This window comes from Telmatherina bonti, assembly GCF_933228915.1.
Source record: "Telmatherina bonti genome assembly, chromosome: 8".
Lineage (NCBI taxonomy): Eukaryota > Metazoa > Chordata > Actinopteri > Atheriniformes > Telmatherinidae > Telmatherina > Telmatherina bonti.
In genome coordinates this window covers 27,295,985-27,319,391 of record NC_136626.1, presented here as the reverse complement: position 1 = coordinate 27,319,391, position 23,407 = coordinate 27,295,985, and the positions used below count along the sequence as shown (strand labels likewise).

Here is a 23,407-nt window from a genome sequence, read left to right as displayed (position 1 = left end):
TACCTTCATTTTCTTGACATTAGCTTTATTTAAGTTTTTGTGCTTCCTGCTGTTTTATTTTACAGTTGTGTTTAATATAAAATATAAATATATTACTATAAATATAAAACTAATTCATCTTAGAAATGCAATTCAGGTAGATTTTTGTCAACTTTCAAACCAACTAGGCTAATTTTCACACATCATTGCACTGGTCACACTTTGCTTTCTCATCAGAAAGTACAGATCAAAACTGTAGTATACTGCACAGTGCAACTTGCACACCACAAAGTAATCCTATTTTCTGCCTGTTCTCTCAACTGATTCGCCTCTTTGTCAGTGTCCTCTATCTCTTGTCCTTTATCCTTTCTCTCTCCTCTTTTAACCATCCAAGAATCTCGTCTTTCTCCTTGTTCGGAGGGTGCGCCTGGCTTTTGGTGCCAGTTCCGGAGGACAGCAAATGGGACCTGTAATTATCATTGCTCTACCACTGTCCTGTCAGTGTGCTCGCCAGCAAAGAGGGATCCTTTGGAAGTCCTCATCAAAAGCTTTGGTCTTTGATCATCAAGCAGAAGAAAAAACCTAAACAGTGTGCAGAATCAACGTGGAATGTCTTAAAACCAGTGAGTGCAGGTAAATGTACATGACAGCTATCCATAAGACACCCTTAGTTCTTTCTCTGTTGAGACAGGCTGATGTCACCAGGGCCGGTGTTTGAGCTGAATTAGATAAAATAAGGAGTGAGTCATAAAATGATGTGGCTGAAGTGTCTGCAAAGAAGTGCCTAAACTGCACAACAGGTTGTGTCTTCACATTCCTGCAAATGACTGTTTATGATCTAATTTTAGGAACGATTCAGTATAAATCAACAGAAATGGTCTTTGTGAAAAAGTTACCTTGAATGTTTTATCGATAATTTTCAGCTGAGTAACAGAAAAAAGTGATAACAAAAGCCCATTTTGAGGGCCTTGGCCAATATCTACAGGGTCACAAGTCATGCTGCTTCAGCGACAACAAATTGCAGCCCCTGGAACCTTTGAAACCCTGTGTGGTCATTTTCTCTCACAGTGACTGAAAAGAACTGTGGTGGGTGGGAAAGAAAAAAAGAGCCCCTCGCCACTCATAATACCAATCTTATGTATGTAGACGAAAATGGAAGGGATGGGAGGGGTTGCGGGGTGGCAGACAGACTAAGGCACAATTTTAAAGCGCTTATTGAATTGCCATTACAGCTTCTGAGACTAATTGTGGCTGTTGTGTGTCTCTCGGTGGCCTAGGGGGCTCTGGAGTGGCCCTGTATGCTCTTACTCAGTGGGGTTTTCAAACCGAGTGGCCCTGAAAGAGAACAGGACCACCGTAGATCAATGGCAAACCTTTCACTCTTTCACGGGCCCTTGCTAATCCTTCTCATTTGTCTGCCATTTGTTGAGGCACATTCACAGCTCCCTGAATTTAGGATTAGGGCTTGTTTTGTTACAAAAACAGCCTAAGTTATAATGTTGAATAGATGGGCTGAAGGGTGGACGATAGCTGAGGGTAGATGTGAGTTTTTGAGCATGTGTGCATGTGTATTTGGTTATCAAGTATACACTACACTTTGGATCAAATTCAGAATCCTGCTCACTATGAGCAGGATTCTGAATCGCCCAGTCAAAGTTGTGGCTGCAGCATAGATCTAAACATTGCACTTCATTGATTCTTCCATTTTTTAATAACGTGTCACTTTAAATGAGTAACTCAGGTGGTGATTTGAATTGTAAATTTTAAGTCTCTGTGGATACAGTTGAATACTTTGTCATCAGACGTATTTTTGATGTGCATTAACTAAACAGAAAAGAAAAAAAAAGAGTCTACACATTTTTTAAACGGGCCAACTCAGGGTTGTTCTGAGGTTTAATGATTTTACTTAATAGAAATATACCTAAGGAAGAAGAAAAATTTAAAGAATAAAAAAGAGAAAATGGTAAGTTTTGAAATCAACCAGTAAGTGAGTTTGATGAAACATGCACATTTCTGTTGATCTATTTCCTACTAGCAAAGGTCATATGTGAGGTATCTATCCAGTCCATCTGGTTCAGCATGCATTCAGGTAGGACCATCAGGAATAAATACCATCACAGGAGATTTGAAATGTGGTACCCTGAACAAGGTCTAGGGCTGCTTGATTGTGACTAAAATTATAATCATGATTATTTTGACTGAAATTGAGATCTCGATTATTTAACACAATTATCCAGTATTTTTAAAGAATGCTGCACATTGTGGTGTTTTCGACTCAGTGTTGCACATTATAACCGTCTAATACACGGTTCCGATTTGTTTAATCCGCTTTTACTGCTTATATAGGAACTATTTTACTGGCCTCGATGTACGTTTTATTCCAAACAACTGCTGTTAAGCTACAGCTCTTTTCTCTCATTCACCTGTTAAAAAACAGCTGATTAACGCGTTGCTACGGTAACGCCCCGTAACAGAGGGATATTACAGTGATTTAACTCGCTGAACTATGTACATGAAAATAATGCAGCCAGTTCTCACTGACAATAGTATAAACTATGTTGTTGTGAACTTCCACAACGTACTGCAGTTATTCTACAATAACCTGCAGCTGGAGCCGACTGAGACTGGCCTTTTAACAAAAAAAAAAAGTCGCCAGATTTAGCGAGAAACTCACCAAGTTGGCAACAGTGGCTGAATGAAACCAAAGCAGCTGTGGGTGAAGTTTACAGCACAGCGCTGCAATGCCAGTGACGCTAGATTAGCAACTGAAGACGGCAGGAGAGGACTCTGCAAATAGAAAAATAATTGCACCCTTTTTATTTTTATGATCGTTGAAAACCCAGATCAGAATTGAGATTAAAACCCGATCAATCGCCCAGCCCTAACAAGGTCTGCAGTAAAATTTACTCTAGCCACCAAGGAATACTAGTTTAAGTGTATTGTATATCAAAGGTGCACAACTAAACCCTGGCACCTTTTTTGCACTGAAGGCCAAACGCCAAAGACTGTTTATAACGAAGTCTCTGAGGGGGTAGGGGGTAGGTCCCACTCCCAAGTTTTTGCTGAATTAGCCATGGTGCACATTCAAAATGGCTGTTGTCAATTATATCCAGTTGCTGACATGAAATACAGTGTCATAAAGCAAAAAACAGCTCTTTTGTGATTTCCCCAGCTGGAAAAAAATCGTGAGGTGCAATTTCCCACCCTTAACAGTAGTACTGCAATAATTAGCTCTAGAAATGCACAATTAAGGTCAGTGTGCAATTAAAACACTTAAGCACAGAATTTTAATGCCAAACACTTGTTTAGCATTGTTGTGAAAGTACTATCAGCTCTTAATTTTGCTTTCAAATAGTCCTTTTTAAGAGGGAGCTGAAGCCACCAGTCACATAAACAACACCTACAGTAAAAAAAAAAAAAAAAAAAAAATATATATATATATATATATATATATATGAAAATCTATCACATCTAAGTTGTTCTAAATAGTGCAGGGCATTGCCAGTAGTAGTGTAACAGGGAAAATCTTACAATCATTGATAAATTAATCAGTCTAATTAACATGGGGCTATAAACCTGTTTATACTGGTACAAAGATATCAATTGTCACTTTCATACACAGGTATGAATATAGTACAATCATTTAGAAAGAGAACAGTGTTAACACTTTAGATATTATGGTAAACAGAGATTAAATGCTAACTAGCTGAAAGTTAGCATGAGCCCGGAAATGCTGTCAGCAAGTGATCTCATGACAAGCATGAAAAAGTAGCAAAAATAAAGATTTACAGGTAACAAGACAGACAACAGCAGGACTCGACAGTGGTTTAAAATTTTGTTTCATGACATCATTTAGATCGTTGCCTACCTGACTTTGGTCTTTTCCAATGTTCTGCTAAGCTAAAGGGCCAAGGTATACACAAATAAAAGCAGATCCCTGCTGGGATTGTGGGGTATATTTTTTATACTGCCCCCATGTGGCATCAGAGTACAACATCCTTATCAGAATTAGACTAGCTCCTTTCTTTCTTTCTTTCTACTTCAATATGTCTGTATGCCTTAGCTGTTGTGGCCATACTACACTAACAAGAGAGGCCCTCGGCAGACACAACAGGGTGGTAGGTAATGATTAGAGACAGAATAACAGAACGGCAACTTACTGTAAAAACTAAAAAAAACTAAAAAAAAAAAAATATATATATATATATATATATGTATATATATATATATATATATATATATATATATATATATATATATATATATATATATATATATATATATATATATATATATATATATATATACATATATATATATATGTTCAATGTGAAAGTGTGTGTTACTTTTTTTTTTTTTAATTGTTTTTTTTTCAGTGTTTGGTCTCCTGCTGCTTCACATATGTTTTTTGAAGGATGCCATATCAGAATTAATTATCAAAAACACCAAGTCACACCACAACATAAGGTAACATTTCTTCTCTTTCAAATGAGTGTTTGGATGTTGCCACATGTGCACATGCACACACAGGGAGAGCAAAGACAGACTTACCTGCCCTGAGTCACCAAAGTAAATATTTCATAAGAGGGAGGAAAAACAAGAACAAATTGATTCAGCACACTGAAATACCTGCAAAGGAAATACAATTTCATTAAAATAACATCTCTTTTTGAAGCTTAGCTTTTTACCTCTTCTTTTTGCACTGTGCTCTGTAGCATGTGTGCTTGGTGAGTCTTGGCAGGCTGCTGCAGGGCTATCAGACTGAGGGCTCCTCATCACTGAGTGGATTAGTGTTCATGTCTGAAGCCACTTAGCGGAGTTTAGACAGGGCTGCTGAGTGGCACCTGAGCTACATTTCCCCTTAAGCCCCGCCATACCAAGCTGCAGGTATGTGGTGTGGACTGGCCAAACCCCATGTCAGGCATATTCTGGATGCCTGCAGCAGTGCCAGACACTGGGGGATGAGGTGAAGAGATGGGAGGAAAGATGACTGTGTGAGAGAGAAGCTAATATTGAAGGACATATTAAAAAATTGCAATAGGTGGATTTGTTTTCTTGCAGAAACTTATCAGACAAAACTGATGCCACTCTGTTGTCCTGACTGTGCAAAGCAAAACAAAAATGACTTTTTAAACACATTTGAATAATATCACAAATATCATTTCATTAGATATTATATAAACGTTACTTTCTCATTTTTAACTTATGTTGGAGGAATACTGGCAATACTGCGGTTGTTATGACAACAAAAGATGCTCACCGAATTTTTGAAGCATAATGGCAAAACTGCTATGCTGTCTAGCATGTAAAGTACGTGCAATTCACTAAGACTATTAAGGGAAAACAGCTGAAAACTCAGCAGCTTGCTTGGTCACCCAAGGCGGTAAGCCACATGTTGGCTGATGTCCCAGTCAACATCGTGAGGTTGTCTTTGGCTGTTAGTGACTGGAAAAGACCAAAGTCAGTGCCGCCTCATGCAAAGCTTGAGCTGTGCCAAAGCCTATCCACCCTGCCCCTCAAGCCCCGCTTTGTGTGAAGTAATTCTTCATACCAGTGAAACCAGACAGACTGTGTTTTTTCGCTGCGTGCATGGGATGTTCCTTTTTCTCCATTTTTTCTTGTTAAAGTTTAAAAGGTGGATTATCTTTTTAAACTTCCCTGCACAATGTCAAATTTGCTTGTTTTGCTATGGGTTGGTTTGGAATAAATAAAATAAGAAATATTTCACTCGAATAAAATGAGACAGCAACGGAATCTGTTTCCTCTCTCATGATCTTTTATTGTACTGTGTGAGAAAGAATGCTAGTAAGGGTATGAAAGTGCATACATAAAAGAACAAATTCCCACTTAAATGCAAGTTAAAACTATGAGTTGAATTGTAAATTAACTGCTTTAATTAAAATCTGTAGACAGGTACATTATAATATTTAGACAGACTGTGGAAGAGCGACAAGTGACGCAAAACATATGAACATCAAATAAAAAGGTAATGAATTTATCATAATACACTTTCCTTGTATATGTGGACAGGATTAGATTTGTTTTATGATCCAAGGCATTTTTATAGGGCTGTGCTCTCAAATCACATAATTCAAGCTGCATTAACACCTTCAATCACATTTCTTTTAGTAACCTTTAAGAAGACATTTGCAGCCAAACCATTGGGATGTGCCATAGGAAATATCAGGCCACCAGGCAGTTAAATGACTTACAGGTCTGTTGACAAACAGTGACTATTTTCCACTTTGTTCTGCATTTCACACTCTAATTTACACTACCAGTCAAAAGTTTGGACACACTTTCCCTTTAGATTTATTGGGAAAGTGTGAATTTGCAACTTGTACCATTATATATAACTCAAAGAGAGAATTGAATGAGTGACATTTAACAGGGGCTGTTAGGAGGAAGGATTTGTTTAACATCTTGATTTCTGACTTTACACTGATAGAAATATGGCCCCCTCTGATGGACAAACAGCAGAGCAACTTTGGAAGACTTACAGTGAACTCTGGCGCTCTCTGTTGAAAATAAAGAGGTGTTTGCCTGAGCTGACATTTTATGTTTTAGATTTAAAGGCACTTAGATATTGTTAGAAATGCTATCTTGGGAAGATATAACAAAGATTAGTGGTATATTTTAGTAGAAGAACTTATAAGGTGTTGTCCATGCAAGGTACAAACGGGGTTTTCTTTTACCTTTGCTACGATGTACTGTATTAAGTTAAAGTAAAAACAAAAAATCCCAGTACTTCATTTCACCTGAAACGTCTTACATTTTGGCTTTGCTGTGTCCAAATCTGATATTCACACAGACGAATGGCACCATACAATGAATCTTTGGTACTAAAACTTAAAACTTTGGTCTGGTTTTTCACATTAAATTGGGATAGTTCACAAAAACACACAGCTGCAGACAACAAAATTTAGATGGTATAGTCACTCCTTTTTAAATTCAAACAATCTAAACTCTGAAGTGGAACAAAACCTCAAAACACACACAAAGGAAAGAGAAAGGAAAGCAGATGAGGCCACAGATAAATAATAAAATGCCTTAGAAAGTGATCAACAGCTTATGAAATAATTCTACTTCTCTTTAATAAAGTATAATTTATGTAAAGCTTTTCCTACTTCGCATTCTGACTTATCAGTTTCACACACTCTCATGCATGCTACATGTCTGGCAGGCACTTGAGCTCCTATAAGGTTAGTTAGGCTGGTAGTTAAAAACTGCGCTAGACACACAAACGATCATTAAAATGTGTAAGCAGGTAAGTGCCTGCCTAATCTAACACAATCAAGATTGTAAGAAACTATTAAAAACTTGTAAAGCTTGCAAAATAGTTCAGTGGAAGTTTCCAGACTATCTAACGTTGTGCACCAGTAGCATATGTTGATGTTTTCTTAGGAAGACATAATAATTGTTCAAGCTTCTCTAGCATGGTAACTGGAGGAGGAGGAGCCAAGACAGGGTGCCACTTTCAAATCCTGCTAGCTCCCCAACATCACCTCCCAAAGCTTTAAGTGGCATAAAAAATGAATAAATGCAAATATAAACTGGGACTTTCAGCAGGATGACAGGATTGCATTTAGTGTTCACTCAAGGAAACATGAATGTGAGGGTAATGCAACTGTCAATGTTTCAGGACAACCATTCAACATGCTTTTTTCAAGACAACAAATTGACAACAAATTTGCCTTCCTCACTAACCACATCAAGTTCAGTCACTAAAATGACCAAGTCAGCCACTAAAAGCAGGCGCAAACAGGGACATTAGAAAAAACAGAAAATAAAAGTTCTGTCTCTTGAAACAGATCATTTGTCTTTAGTTTAAAAAAAAAAAAAAAAAAAAGTTGAGTGTAGTGCTTGCTGCACTTATTGTTATTTAGTCCATGTAAATGAAAAAGAGTGAGACAGATTGTAATTGCCGGTCAGACCATTAACGCGGAAAACACCACACATGTTTGATAGGGTATTTTATTACTCACAATACAACCAGTACAAAAGCATCCGACACACTGTGGAACAACTCTAAGCCGTCTGCTTAAGTGCCTGACAAAAAAGACAACAGACCAACTTCTTAATAATGTTAACATAACAGATTTTAGATCTGACACATTTGTTAACTTACTTAAGATTCATGCTATGGGTCTCAAGTATTACTGCATTTTATTGACTGTTTGCTGATTGTTGTCTGAGGCAGTTTATTTTTAAATCTTTCTGCACATTCAATGTTGCATGAAGGAAAATACAAACCAAACATGTTTCAGGAATATTTTTTTAGAGCTGTGATTTACAATTCGAGTGATAGTAAAACTGGCTATACCCCTTTATGGCCCCATTGCATGAAAAGAACAATTTATTTAATATGATGTCAAAATGTTTAACAAAGAATTAACAATTCTTGTTTTTTTTTGGGGGGGGGGGGGGGGATTACCAGTTGTTACCATGTGATATGTCAAAAATATTATAGTGTAATTTGCTGCTTCCTGGCATCTTTTAGAGGGCAGAAAACTAGTATCTAATTGTGTTCCAGGATCTTTGACAACTTTTTACTATAAAGTGATGTCTCAGAAATTGGCTTTATAGGATTAATTCTGGCCATTTGAAACATAAAAAAGAGTGTCGTGTCTATTTCAGACTGCTGACTGTTAGTTTTACATCTGTGAAAGTGGAAACACATTTATTCTAATCTGCAGTTGCAAACTGTGACTTCTGTGGTTTATTAAAGGCTGTGGTGTTGACTTGTATCATCTAGATCTGTTTCAAAGAGCATCACATCTATCTATACTCAACATTTTGTCTGTTATAAGGCTTTTTTTGTATTTGGCAATGAGACATTTTAATTTGTTAGCAGTCATCCTTGTCAAGGAGAGAATCCCTGACCATCCAGTTTCCTCCCACATTCCAAAACAATATGACTTCTGAATGCATTTTGTATGCATTATGTTAATGCACATAGGTTATTTTTTAATGTTCTAATATTGTGAAACCACATATTTCAGACCCTATCTTTAGTTTTTACATGACAAGGGGCCAGTTGCTGCAACACATCATCTTCTTGTAAAACCTGCCTCTTACTGAAATGTTCCACTGAGTTTCACAAAACTGACATACTGAGTCATGTTGGTATTTTAGGTCTCACTCCATCACACGTAACTACACAACTGGATGTTTTTTTTTACTCTGAGAGGGTTTGGATAAAATCGTAAGACAACAAAAATATGGTAAAAACTCCCAGAGTTAAAAAAAATTAATTAACTTTTCTTTTTTGTTGTAAAAGCATATGGAGGTAAAAATAAATAGCATAAAGCTCTTTGGAAATCAAAGCTGCCTTCAGATTTCTCAACATTGAATCAGACTTTGTTGTAACAGTAAGCACATAAACTGGACCTTCCCTGATTGTTTGGTCAGTTTTATTTTGTTAGTCAACAATTTTGATTAATCCATCCTTCAGGAATCTCTCTTCTTGGGACCTATAATGTCAAGAGTGGCTATGATACAAAGAGATGTAACATGACCAGATGCAAGCACTAGGATTTTAAAAATAAGTGGCTTTGATGATTTCAACTCACTATGTTAGATCTTGTAACTTTAAATTCTATTTGGGTTTGAGATTTGATGTAATTGCAATTTACAACACTCAATATTCTTATGTCTGTTGTCAAAAGGTAGCAGACGAGTACTGCTTCATTAAAGCTAACCACTGACTTTGCACCAAATGTCGCGATAACATATAGAACCTTTCAGATTTTGTTACATTTGATGGTAATATGGACACATAATCTTCATACAAACAGACATGCACAACTTGCATACAAAGATCACAAAGAGCAACGGATTCTTATTAGGATGATTTAGTACTACTAAAAAAATAGCTGGTAAATAAATGAAAATTAAATTCAAAAGTAAAATCCAACATTTACACATTTACAATTCAAAACTATACAAAGTAGAATAAAAAAGACTGGATGTGCTCGCCCTTACCGGTAACTCTGCATATACTGAAAGAAGGGTAAATTTGCTAGAGTGGTAGGAGTCTGTGAAAAAAAAGTGGGCTTAGACTCATGAAATGTACATTGAAACTGTGGTGTATGAGATTTATCAATTTTAAGAAAGAGATTAAGCAGTAATTTATGTAATCTGCACCAAATCCTTATCAAGAATCTTGGTGGTATGAGTTTTTATTTTTGTAAGACACATTGTGGTGAAGCGCATATAAAGGCAGGTTGTTCCAGAAATGAGAGCTGGAAATGTTTGACTGTTAAAAACCAGAGAAACAAACCTCCCACGGGCGACACGATGGTGTCGCAACATTAATGTCATTATGAAAACAGTCCTTATCTTGTGAGACTTCACAGTACTACTGCTTCCTATTGAACAGGATATGAAAACCATAAAACTAAATCATCCCAGTTGCTAATCTTTCTGTCAGTTCTTTGATATTTACATGAATTATAGAAAACATATTTATTACATGCATGCCAGCTCAACTTGTGCAAAATGTTTATGGATTCACGTTAGCTTTGATCTGAAGCTGATCAGCTTCAATTAGTCGCCTTTAATTTCTACTAAAGGAAAATAAAGACACAGATGTTGTGATGGCCCGGTGGGGTTGCTTTTGTTTGTTTGTTTGTTTTTTTCCTTTTTTCCTTTATTGTGTTTTCCTTTTGCAGGGTGGTAGGTAGAACTCATCAGGCCAACAAGGAGCACCTGGCCTGTCCTCCTTATGTGCTTGATGATCCCCCTGCCTTGCTCCCTTCCTGATTCCCCTCTCATTTTCGTTTTGTTAGCACATTGGATTGTTTAATAAATTATGTTCTCTCTTTGGTTTTAACCCTGCCGCATACTTCTTCATTGTTGTGGCTTTTGAGACAGGTAATGACAGATGTACACTGTAAAGTTCTGCAGCTGATCAGGCACTTTGTTGTGAATAAACGCTTGCTGAAAGATTATAAAGTTCATCACGCTTACACAACAGGCAAAGACCTAACTTACCATTCAAATAATGCTGAGGCGAACAGAGAGTGGGTTTTGCAGCCACACTGTTCTTTGATCAGACTCACAAAGCTAATTCTTTACCAAGGCTAAGTTTTGTCTTTCCTTCACAGCGATTCTTTTCCTGCTATCTCTTTCTGGCCTCCTCAGACACTGTTTTCACCTTCTTACTTCGTCCAGTCAAACCTTTTTGGAAGAGGAGGAAAAAAGCAAAGCATTCTGTGTTTGTAGAGGGGAAGCCGTAAAGCAAAGTGCTCCAGGTCACATGATCACATCAGAGATGCTCCTGCAAAGTTACAATGCCTGGTTTCTGAAGAGGGCAGCCCCCTCAGAGCTCTAAAATGCATCAAGCACTATATATTTGACCCCTAAAATCACCCATTATTACTCCCAGTAGGCTGATGTTTGGGTCAAAAGTTAAAAGTTATGCCTTTAAAGTTCTTTTTTTTTGTACCAAAATGTTTGTGAGTCATGAATAATGAAGAAAAAAAAGGTCCAAAAGGGATACTGCTAAAGTTCAGAACTTCAGATAAATGGAGAAAAGTTATAGAAAAGAAAAGTAGGACAAACAGGAAATACATGATGTGACAGACTGAGATAAAAATCACATCTGATAGATTTACCGGAGCTGTTTCTGAGACATGCGGGCTCAAACACCCTGAAAGATGACGCGAGTCACAAATAAACTACCACTGCAGTGAGGACATGGTTAGATGTCAAGATCAGATAATCTTCTTAAGGTGTAGAAGAGATATATAAATGGTTCAGCCTGACATCTGAGCAAGCACATGTGACCTGCTGCCATCATGCACGGTCTTTGTACTTTTCTGCTCCTCCATGTTCTGACATGTGTTGGACAAATTGGTAAGAAATCCCAATCTGATTGTTTTTACTGAATGCTGAATGAGAAACAAATCTTATATGGACCTTTACTTATTTTGCAGTAAACGGGAGTGACATTATACATGGGGAAAAAGTCCCAAACAACTCGATGCAGTACATGGTCTCTTTGCAAAACAATTTCGGCCATGAGTGTGGAGGATTTCTCATCACTCACAATTTTGTGTTGACTGCTGCACACTGTGGTAAAGAGTGAGTTGCCAGTCTTCTTGGAAACAAAGTCTGATTGATGCTTGTTTGAAATGCAGTCATAAATGTCTTATTTGTTTCTGCTGAAGTCTTACACACGTTATTCTGGAAACCACAAACATCCGAGGGAACAACTACTTAAAAAGAGGAATTGAAAGGAAGTACATCCACCCTGACTACTTGATACCTGGTTTAGGTTCTGACATCATGCTTCTTAAGGTAAGTTTATCCAAATTATCCAAGATGTGAAGTGACATTTTTAAGGTAGTTTACATTGGTAATATCAATCCAACTGTTGTGCCATTAAACCTGCAACATGTGGTACAACTTTTGTCTCTTTGTTTTAAATAAATGCTTCCTTCGATGCTCTTTTCAGTGCGATTGCAGCGAATGAACTACGTTGCAAACTTTTTACTCTTTGTGTCTCCAGTTATCAGCTGATGTTGACATAAATAAAAGAGTCCACACAATTGCAATTCCAACCCATGAACAAAATGTACAAGAAAATCAGATTTGCTCTGTGGCTGGATGGGGAAAGACTGAGGGCTGGGATGTAGATAACGCTGAGCTGAGAGTGGCGAACGTGTCGGTCATAGATCTGAAACTCTGTTACAAGGAATGGAGGGTTCTTCCTCCTAATGTGATCTGTGCAGGAGGATATGGCACACGCAAAGGCTTTTGCCAGGTTTGTTTTCCAGTTTTATGAATATAAACGGCCAAAACCTCCAATGCTAAATATGAACTTATGAAATAATTCTCCACTCACAGGGTGACTCTGGTGGGCCTCTGGTGTGTAACGGCATTGCTGTCGGCATTGTTTCTTTCAACAAACATTACAACTGCAAATATCCAGATGTGCCCAACGTCTATACGGATATCTCACCATACGTTCCCTGGATCAACAAGGTCCTCAAGGAGAATAATTATCACCTGTAAACTGGAGTTTTGCTCCAGCACATATTTACAGGAGGGGGAAATGTAGACTGTTACCTCAGTTGCTTTATCAATGTTTACCGTTTAAAATAAATGTAGCATTAAAAAATACCTTTCAAACACTGTTTCGGCTTATTATTTTTTTTGTCAGACAACAGAAACACATACAGGTATGTTCACAACATATAATAACTGGTTTGTATTGACAGATAAACCTCATTAATGTGACAGTAACTAACTTGTAAGAACTCAACTGAAGAGGTTTTCATCCCTCAGGGTGAGGAGTTAGGTAAAAAGTTAATGAGCTTTTGCAAGCAAAGGCAAGGCAGGTTTATTTGTATGGCACCTTTCATGTACTAGACAATTCAAAGTGCTTTACATGAAACATTAAAAGCATTACAAATTGTGTTTTAAAAAAAAGCACAAAAGACAACACAAATAGTTAAATCACATTGAAGTCATAAATTACATTAAAATAATTAAAAGCAAAATTAATCAAAAGTTGCTTTGCAGATTTCATGCATAGCGGCATGAGAAAAGAAATGTTTTTAACCTGGATTTAAAAGTTTCTACATTTGGTGAAAGTTTATTCTCCATTGGCAGTTTGTTCCACTTGTTTGCAGCGTAACAGCTAAATGCTGCTTCTCCATGCTAAGTCTGGACTCTGGTCTGGACTAGTTGAGTCTGTGGATCGAAGAGCTCTGCTTGGTTTATATTTTCTGAACATATCACAGATGTATTCTGGTCCTAAACTGTTCTGGGATTTATAAACAATCAGCAGGGTTTTGAAATCTATCCTGTGACTGACTGGAAACCAGTGTAAAGATTTTAAAACTGGTAGAAAGTAGGACCCAGTATATACAGTAAAAAGATTTTGAAAAAGCACAGAGTACCTGTCAAAAGCTTGCACACACTTTCTCATTGGATTTATACTGGAACTGAAAAAACTCCACATTACAGTGTAAAGGCAGCTTCAGGATATAGATGAAACAATAAATTTAAACCACAGCCATGCATGTGCATTCTTGGGTACATCTGGCTTGCTGTTTTCATCAGCCAACAACATAGATTTTTATCACTCTTTTCTGGAAACTAAGATTTGCTCTGGTGTGAATATCTGGTAATCATCATATAAACGCAGGCTTTCTGTGGTTCATCTGGTTTGCTGTGCGAGATCTGAAATGCAGCAGCAGCAGCAGCTGTATTTGCTGCTTGTCAGGAGCAGAATTAGCACCATACAGAAAGTAAAAGCCATGACCGAGGAGGGGAGATATGTGGGGGATTGTCAACATGACTGTGTTACTGCATTTATAATTTTACATAAAAGAACAATGAAGTTGCCACATACATGACAAGAAGATTTTTACTCCTGTATTTGTATCTGTATGTGCAGCTATCAGCAGCTGCAAACTGAGGGATTTAGAGTAAGTTTTTAATTCAAATCAACAAAAGTGTATTGCTGTAAAACTCTAAAAACTTGGAGCCCCCCCCCCCCCCCCCCCCCCCCCCACACATTATGGGTGTTTCTCAATTCAGGTTCTGCACACTTCGAAGTGCAGATTTGTGGGCTGTATACGTCTTAGTGGCGCGCCAAGTGCTGTCCCAATTCAAAGGCTCCTTCGAGTACACTCTTCAAATGCGCACTTTGTTTGGCTCCAGATTAGCTTAAAACAAAGGATACAAGAGATGTATCCTTTGCACCCTCTCCCATCCCAGAATTCATTGCGCTCCTGATAGAAAAGAATGAGCAGCAGAGCGCTGGTGTAGGTACCACACCAGCCAGACCATTTATTTATTTATTTTTATGTATAAACGCGCACATATTTGTATTCAATATTCAATAACCACAAATGAATTTCATTCCAGTCGTCCTCAGATGTCTTCGTCTCCTTTCATTCAAGAAAAGGCTGAATTTATTATAGTCACTCAGATAACTGGAGACTGAAATAATGAGCAATAATTAAAAATGTGCTAAATTATAATCCAGTGATATAAGACACGGTCTTGTCATTTAATTGAATTTAAAAAAAAAAAAGAAAAAAAAAAAACCAAATTGATCATCGACAAATTAGAGCATTTTTCTGTTGAACAGTGGGACAAAATACTTGTCAACAGAAGTCAGCAGAAGTCTGACTGGGGGGAACAAAAAACACCCGACTGGAGTGAAAACAAAGGATTTAAAAAGAAATTACAAAAAAAAAAAAAAAAAAAAAAAAAAAAAAGTACATATATTAATGGGAGAGTATGAATACATATGAGGACGACTGTACATGTGTCTAACAAGGATTATTTTCCACTGAAGTTAACGTCAGGTTGACAGGATGAGCTGTCAGCCAGAGGAGAGCTCGTCTAAACCGCCGCCTCCTCATGTTGGTCATTTAGACACAAAGGACATTGACAATAAATCAAAGTTAAATTAGTGGCACAATTTAAAAAATATTTTTGTGTCTTTTTGTGGAAGAATGTGATCAGTAATTAGATGAACTTGGCATATGTGGTTGCCAGGCAACGGAGGACTGGAGCACTATGGGGAATTCTCGTACACTAGATAGGCCGTCTCATTTTACTGGCAGTAAGTGCACTTCTGTGTGTGCAGACGACCTAGAAAACTTCGTTGCCTATGCAGTCCGTTCCATATTTTGACCGACCTCTTGTGGCAGTAGAACGCTAAAACAGAGTCATGCATATTATTGCAAAGCGCTACGCAGAGGAATGTTCCACTAGTCCTTACAGCCGAATACACATTTACACACATTTACTTTTTATATGAACACTTTGCTGGGTTTACAACATAACTGTTAACCCACAATAATGACAGATATGCAAACACACATCTTTCATTACAGTGCTGTTACAAGATAAGGAGAATTGGGGAGAGGAGTAGAAGATATACTAAAATAAATGATTGACACTGCTAATGACTGTATTATTGCTTACCTTATGCTTTAAATATTTATCTCATCTACATAAAGGGACTGACTATAACATAGTAAATAAATTTACCTTTAAATAGTATTGTTCTAATCTGCCTGCGTGAGTGTAGGAAACACACACTAATATACTGCCACTTTGGTTGAAAGAGTGTATCAGTTTGAGATGGTACATTACTGACTTCCACCGCTGAATAATCAGTCTCCTACCCATCATGATGGCGTTCTGGATCCACTCAGCATATGCAGATACAGTTGCATTGTGGGGCAAGTCCCCCAGCATGAACAAATGAAAATAAAAGAGAACTATTATCAACTATTATCTGAATAAAAGTAAGCACAGATGTCCAGAAGCCTTGCGTTTTAGGACAACATCAAAGGGCATGAAGTAATGTACATACTGTATATCTTCACATTTAACAACATGGGTCATTTTTAAGCTAAAGACCATTTAAATTAGAGGGTGTCCAATACATTAGCCATTTGTATTTGTATTAACTTGGTATTAAGGTCCTCGACCACCTTCGTCACATTACTTAACATATTGTATCACTACTTATCTGTAAAGTAATGTCAAGATCTATTTCCCTTTCAGCTTTCAGTGAGAACTAGTAGAACTTAGCAAGTTCCAGGGCTGCATATATTGCCAGAGTTGTTCGTGTGACTTAAAATTGTTGTGTAAATTATTGAGAGATTTGGGGTCTTGTCCTGTGGGCAGGCTTATATCATTATTTTGAGCCCAACCCCTCCAGTGAAAAGAGGATTTGCAAATAGATAAGGAAAGGTTATAGGGTGAAGGTATGTTTAGTAGACAGTCAAATTTCCTTTAGATGTGACAAAATGGGGCGAGACTGAACCACTGGAGGAAGAGTCAGAGAGGAAGGCAGGCAGGGGCGGCGCAGGACTCACATACATTTATACTAATCAGCCATTTCTTTACTTTCTGTCAACTACACTTTTGAACTTTGTTGTACTTATACTTTACTGCTTACTCTTCTGCTATACCTCTTAATATTCGATCTGCACAATGAAGTTCTATAAATCTCTCTGGAAGATGCATTTTTCTCAACTGGCTATTATAACAAGTTGATCAGATGATGTTGTTTTAACCGTCCTAGTCTTTTTAATTTAGGGTATGTATTTATTTTTATTCTTTTGTCTTATTACATTGCTTTACGTTTATGAATTTTTAGTTATACACGCTTTATTTAAGATGTGTTTTAGCTTGTAAAGCATTATGTGCAGCATTGTCTGTTGGAAATGTGCTGTAAATAAATTTAACCTTTATTACTTTCACGTTTTGAATACTGTCCTACTTGGCTTGCAAAAGCTCATTTATGAACCCTGCCCTGCTTTATCTTGAAGGATGTAAGATTCTTAACTTCAGTGTTCTCACTAATTTATTTTTCTCACACTAATCTAACGTATCTGCAACACAAACCACTTGCAGTGAGAAACCAGTAACTCATTTTGGGTATGTTTCTGTTTACTGAAGAAAAGAAAAAACAGTATTCAAAATATGGTTTTATTCTGCATTTCTGTTAAAGGGCAAACACTGATGAAGTGACTGAAGTAAGATGTGATGAATGTGCATTGGAGCAAAGCATTCAGGAACAACTTTATTTTCAATCATCCTCCTTCAGGACCTTGTTGATCCAGGGAATGTATGGTGAGATATCCGTGTAGACGTTGGGCACATCTGGGTAGTTGCAGTTGAACAATCTGTTAAAAGAAACAATGCCCACCGCTGTGCCGTTACACACAAGAGGCCCACCAGAGTCACCCTGTGGGGGGGGGGGGGGGTTAATTTTATAAGTTTAATAATATTTAGCATTAGATCTTTGGGGCATTTTCATATTAATAAAACTAGAAGTACAAACCTGGCAGAATCCTTTGTATGTGCCACTTCCTCCTGCACAGATCACATTGGAAGGAAGAACGTTCCATTCCTTCTTACAGAAATCGGGTTTTATGATGGACACATTCACCACTCTCAGTGCACCAACAGATGAACTCCAGCTGCTAATTTTTCCCCATCCAGCCACAGAGCATGTTTGGTTGACTTTTAGATTTGCATTAGGGGTTGGAATTGCAATTGTTTGGATTTTCTTGCTTAAGTCGGCTTTAACGGCTAACTGTAGACACAAAAATCTGCATCATTTGGAAGTCGTTCTTTTAAATAGAATTACACCAGATGTTACAAGTTATATATAAAACATCAGCTGAAAATATCACCTAAAACTAGATTTATATATTTACCTTCAGGAGCATAACATCAGATTTGAATAGCTTGAGGTTGAAGTCAGGATGCATGTAGGTCCTTTTAATCACTCTTTCAACATAATTATTCCTCTTGATATTGTGGGTTCCCAGAATAACATGTGTGAGTTTGCTGAAGTATGGATAAAGTAGAAATATTTGGTACATTTTATATATATATATATATATATATATATATATATATATATATATATATATATATATATATATATATATATATATTACTTAGAGTTAGAAGTGACCTTATAACTCACATTTTACCACAGTGTGCAGCAGTCAACACAAAGTTCTGAGTGATGAGAAATCCTCCACAAACATGGCCATGACTGCCTTGCACAGACACCATGTACTGCATTGAGTTCTTTGGGGCTTTTTTGCCGTGGATAATTTTACCCCCATGCACTGGAAATACGAGTAGAAGTAAATATTAAGTTAATTTTTCATTCAATATTCAATAAAAAACTTTCAGATTTCTTACCAATTTGTCCAACACATGCCAGAACATAGAGGAGCAGGAAGGTACGCAGACCGTACATGATGGCAGCAGGTCACACATGTGCCTGTTGGGATGTCAGGCTGAAGCATTTATATGTTATTTCACGTGTTTATGATACACTGACATCTGACCACATACTCAGTAAAACATGTTTGTAATTTTAATATCATCGTTCATCATCTTTGACCTCTCATCTTCCTGAAGTAAATATGTTAAATTATCAGTTTAATGTGATATTTATCACAATTTTTCATACATAGTTCCTGGGCTTTTTTCTTTTTTTTTTAAACATTTTTTTAAAAAAAAATCATTTGACCTTTTCACTTTCAAATTTGTTACTTTTCTTTTATTTGCTTTGTATATTGGCAAGGTCTCTTTTGAATCTCCTTTCTTAATTATCAGTCAAATGCCCAATTTAATAAATGTTAATTTTACTCTGATTTAAGCTCAACACATTCTATCAGTTTATTCGTGTTTCTTTTCTCATGGATGAAACCATTTCAGCATCTCACGGAAACAGAAAAATTCAGGCGCTTCTCCTACAACAATTTATGTACACTCACAGAGAAAGAAACAACAGAATGACACAAAAATAATGTCAAAACTTTATCTTCAATAATTTGGTTTTACCTCACAAAAAGTGAACTTAGTTAAGCCATACACCATAGGAAACTTTAAGATCAGCAAAATAAATTCTAAGCTTGATTATTGCTGCATACTGAGATGCAGAGCTATAAAAAAAAACTAAAACAAAATACGAGCTGAGTTGCATGAAAATACAATCTTTCTGCTCAGCAAACCAACTGTTATGCAAGCGCTTAGAAAAGAGGGAAGCCGATTTTGTAACAGTTTGAAAGATTTAACTTCAAGAGAAAGAGAAAAACATTTCCACCTGTCATGACATTTCTTTTCTTAAACATTGTTACATAAACTGTTTGATTGGCAGGTAGCCTATGTTGTAACACATCCGCAACCTGCTCTTTCTGCCAGTAAGCCAGTGTAACCAACAGTCTCTTGCATCAATGCTGTTTCAAAAGTCTTAACTCATGTCTTTTGTAATCAACAAATTGCCCAACAGCATGTTGTCAATGTGCTGAAGAAATGAATATAAACAAAGTAAGGAAGAGGTTTTTTTAGCCCGAAGAATATAAAGTCAAAACGGAATATTCTCTGATTACAGACCATGGCAGTCCGCTTGGTCCTTCTGCTGCTATTTGCAATCAGTGGTAAGCTTCTCCATCTTTGTCCTAACAATGGAAAAGAAGCTAAACAATAAACATTAAAAGGACAGAAAATGTTCCATTAATACCAAAACTATGTTAAAGTTGGAGTGTTTTGTGTTTCAGGAGCTGATGCTTCTCGCATTGTTGGAGGCAGAGATGCAGCCCCTCATTCGCGCCCGTACATGGCCTCTCTGCAAGCTGGAGGTAACCATTTATGTGGAGGTGCACTTATAAAAGAGGACTTTGTGGTCACAGCAGCAAGCTGTGCTGGGTGAGATTTTTTTTTTTTTTTTTTTTTTTTACTAAATTCAAAGCTGAGAAGCTAAATAATTCTCATAAAATGTTGATTTTCTGTTTGAATCTCAGATTCTGTCTACAGTATTCACTAACAATAATCACTTTTACTATACTTCCAAAATGTTGTTTAATATGCTTAAGTGCTTAAGTGTCACTTTTTTTTTGTTTTGTTTTGTTTTGTTTTTTTTATACTACATTGCAGACCTTTGTTTTCACACAGCCACAGCAGCGTTATGCTCTCTGGAGGATTACTAAGAAATTGATAACGGAATTAATTTAATCATCCAAAATGATGAAATTGTTTCAGATCTATTTTACAGTTTTGTTTTTCAGAGTGACCACGGTTGTGCTTGGAGTTGATTCCCTGCAAGGTAACGAGCAGACTAAGCAGGAGTTCAGTGTTTTCAAATCCATCCCACATCCAGCCTACAACAATCCCAAAAATGACATCATGCTCCTCCGGGTAAGAAAGGCTCACCCACTGCACTCATCATCAGGACTTACCTCTTATGACCAAAATTACAGGCAGTCGACTATGAAGAAATAATCAAAGACAAGGTCTCAATTTTCAGTAGTTGCTCAAATTTCAAACCAAAGCAAGATCAAAACAATATTTTAGTGCAAACATTAATCCTTAGAAATGATTTTGTTCCTGAAGGTGATCTGTGTGTGATGAAATTATCACATACAGGAACAACACACACGTAGAATTGTTGTTAGCATGGTCTTACCTTCTTTTAAATAGAAAGAACATTTTAATGAATAAATTTAAAAAAAAGAAACAAGCGAGAAAAGAACTGCTACAATTTTTCTCTGATTTATTACAACTGACTCAGACACTAGACCGTCAGATACTGGGATTGCGTTCTCTGAGGTCCCTAGATGTCCCTTGCCTTCAAAATCATGCATATTGACCTTATTATGTAGAGCAGTTCTGCTTTTAGCAAGTGTTTTTAGACATTGATGCAGAACATAGCTGAGGCTAAAGGGGTTAAAGTCCAGTTATATGTGTTTGAATCATGCAACATTAAGTAAAGCTTCCCTTTACTTTCTCTTTTCTCTTTTCTTTTCATTTTTCTGCCATCAACTCTTTTCTCAGCTTAGTAGCAAGGCCCAGCTGACTGAAGCAGTACAAGTGATTCCTCTGATGTCTGGCAACCTGATGCCAGAAAGTCGATGCATGACAGCAGGTTGGGGGGTTATAGGGGATAACATGATCTCACCAAACAGGCTCCAGGAAGTCAATGTCACAACTCTGTCGCGAAGGGCATGTCAAAGGCAATGGCGTGACATTGACATTGACATTGCTAGCTCAATGGTTTGTGGCGTGGGGGACAGACCCTACCAGGGCTTCTGCCAGGTAACCAATACACTGACCAGACATTGATCAAACATCATTCAGCATTGACAAAAATCATAACATAACAGACTTTCTGTTTGGTTTTAAAGGGTGATGCTGGTTCTCCTTTGGTGTGCAACGGCGCCATAGCAGGTGTTGCTTCCTTTTCAGGAAGCCGTTGTGGAAACCCCATGACCCCTGATGTCTACACACGCATTTCATGCTTCACACATTGGATTACAACGGTGTTGAAAACCAGTTAGACCAAATGGAATACTCTTTGTCAATACTTTTAAACTTTCATTTTCTTTTGTGAATTTTTTTTTTCCAAAGAAAAAGAAAAAAACACAAGAATATTTTACTGTTATTCTGTTACTAAGTGAGTTTAGGTTTTAAAAATATTATCAGGAATTTTTCTAAAAAGTTGCAAGTAACAAAGAACAAATGAAATAAATAAAAGTTGTTTTTTTTCTATAAAAGGAAAACAATATGGTGTATTAACAATCTAAAAATTAAGGATTTATAAGTTTTCGATTAATGAAAAAAATTATTAACTCAAAAGATGGGATTTGTATAGGTTTTTCATAAGTTGTAAAGGTTGAATACATTTATCTAAATTATAAGTTTTCAAATTGAAATATGTCATTTCAAAGGTTGCTCTTTTATAAAATATAGTTAAAAAGGATGGTTAAAAGGGTAACACTTTATATTAAATCTCATCATCAATATTTCTTCTTTATCTTTTCCAAGTGTTGAATAAATCAAGTAAGCCTGATGTATCGCTTCTCTGTCCTGTGTTAATTATAAGAAAACACTGTTTAAATCAGGGATGTCCAAAGTCGGTACTCCAAGGCTGCTGTTTTTAATGTATTCCTGCTCCAACACACTGAGCTTCCATCAAATGGACCCAACAGCCTATGAGTTCTGCACAGCGACCGATTCATTTAGGTCAGTTGTGTTGGAGCAGAGATAGATGGAAAACCTGCAGGATTGTTTCCCTCAAGGACCAGAGCTAGATGTAAATCAAAAGCTCCCTGTCCTCAATTTGGAATTTGTTTTCCCTGTGAATTTACGACTGAGTAAACCTTAAAAGTTAGATTAGATTCACCCTCTTGCTGTGGGTCAAACTGACTCATTCAGAGTTTTTACATCTCACAAAAAATTGTTAAAAGTATTCATCAGTATGAAACTCCTTCTGTTTGGATAAATAAGTCAGCATATGACAATAAAATGGGTCATTTCATATATTTGTAAAACCTCCTAATGTTTGAATTACTGAATGTTTGGGTCAATTTGGGAAGTAAGGCAAGAAACTGCCAGATAAGATCATTAAATTCAATTCAGCTTCATTTGTATAGCGACACTCCACAACAATGTTGTCTCAGGGCACTTTACAGACACATCATTCCAATCCAATTCATAAATAGTCTAGTTAATAAAAACCAACTGATTGCACTGAATCTTGACTTCAGTCCAATCCTCCATCCTGAGCAAGCATGAAGCGACAGTGGGAAGGAAAACTCCCTTTTAACAGTGAGACAAAACCTCCAACAGAACCTGGCTCAGGGTGAGCAGCCATCTGCCTCAACTGGTTGGGACAGAGAGAACAGGAAAGACCAACCAACATGTACACCAGCTTTTATCCAGGAAGACCTGCGGAAAAAGGAGAAATATGTCAGAGATGGCAATACTGTTATAAATCAGGGAAAATGGGCAAGGTACTACTCAGTGCATCAGGTGATGTCTACCTGACTGCGTAACTAATGGATGGACTGTCCCAACTATAAGAGCATAACCTGGAAGGTTGGGTCCTGTACATGCAGACTCCAACTCAAGAAATGCTCAT

The 23,407-nt window shown here is 37.1% G+C and overlaps 3 protein-coding genes across 3 annotated transcripts; 2 read left to right on the top strand and 1 right to left on the bottom strand.

Moving 5' to 3' along the window:
- Positions 1-11,780: 11,780 nt before the first annotated feature.
- Positions 11,781-12,999, top strand: LOC306759927 (mast cell protease 2-like; the record flags this gene model as incomplete). Its single annotated transcript, XM_079245674.1, has 5 exons — positions 11,781-11,838; positions 11,919-12,066; positions 12,153-12,282; positions 12,494-12,748; positions 12,832-12,999. The coding sequence occupies 5 exons, from the start codon at positions 11,781-11,783 to the stop codon at positions 12,997-12,999; spliced, it is 759 nt and encodes a 252-aa protein (XP_079101800.1).
- Positions 13,000-17,551: 4,552 nt separating this feature from the next.
- On the bottom strand, positions 17,552-18,742 carry LOC306759926 (kallikrein-7-like; the record flags this gene model as incomplete). Its single annotated transcript, XM_079245673.1, has 4 exons — positions 17,552-17,710; positions 17,807-17,918; positions 18,461-18,608; positions 18,685-18,742. The coding sequence occupies 4 exons, from the start codon at positions 18,740-18,742 to the stop codon at positions 17,552-17,554; spliced, it is 477 nt and encodes a 158-aa protein (XP_079101799.1).
- Positions 18,743-19,885: 1,143 nt separating this feature from the next.
- LOC306759925 (mast cell protease 1A-like) lies at positions 19,886-21,824 on the top strand (the record flags this gene model as incomplete). Its single annotated transcript, XM_079245672.1, has 5 exons — positions 19,886-19,928; positions 20,049-20,196; positions 20,556-20,685; positions 21,322-21,582; positions 21,672-21,824. The coding sequence occupies 5 exons, from the start codon at positions 19,886-19,888 to the stop codon at positions 21,822-21,824; spliced, it is 735 nt and encodes a 244-aa protein (XP_079101798.1).
- Between the last annotated feature and the right edge of the window lie 1,583 nt (positions 21,825-23,407).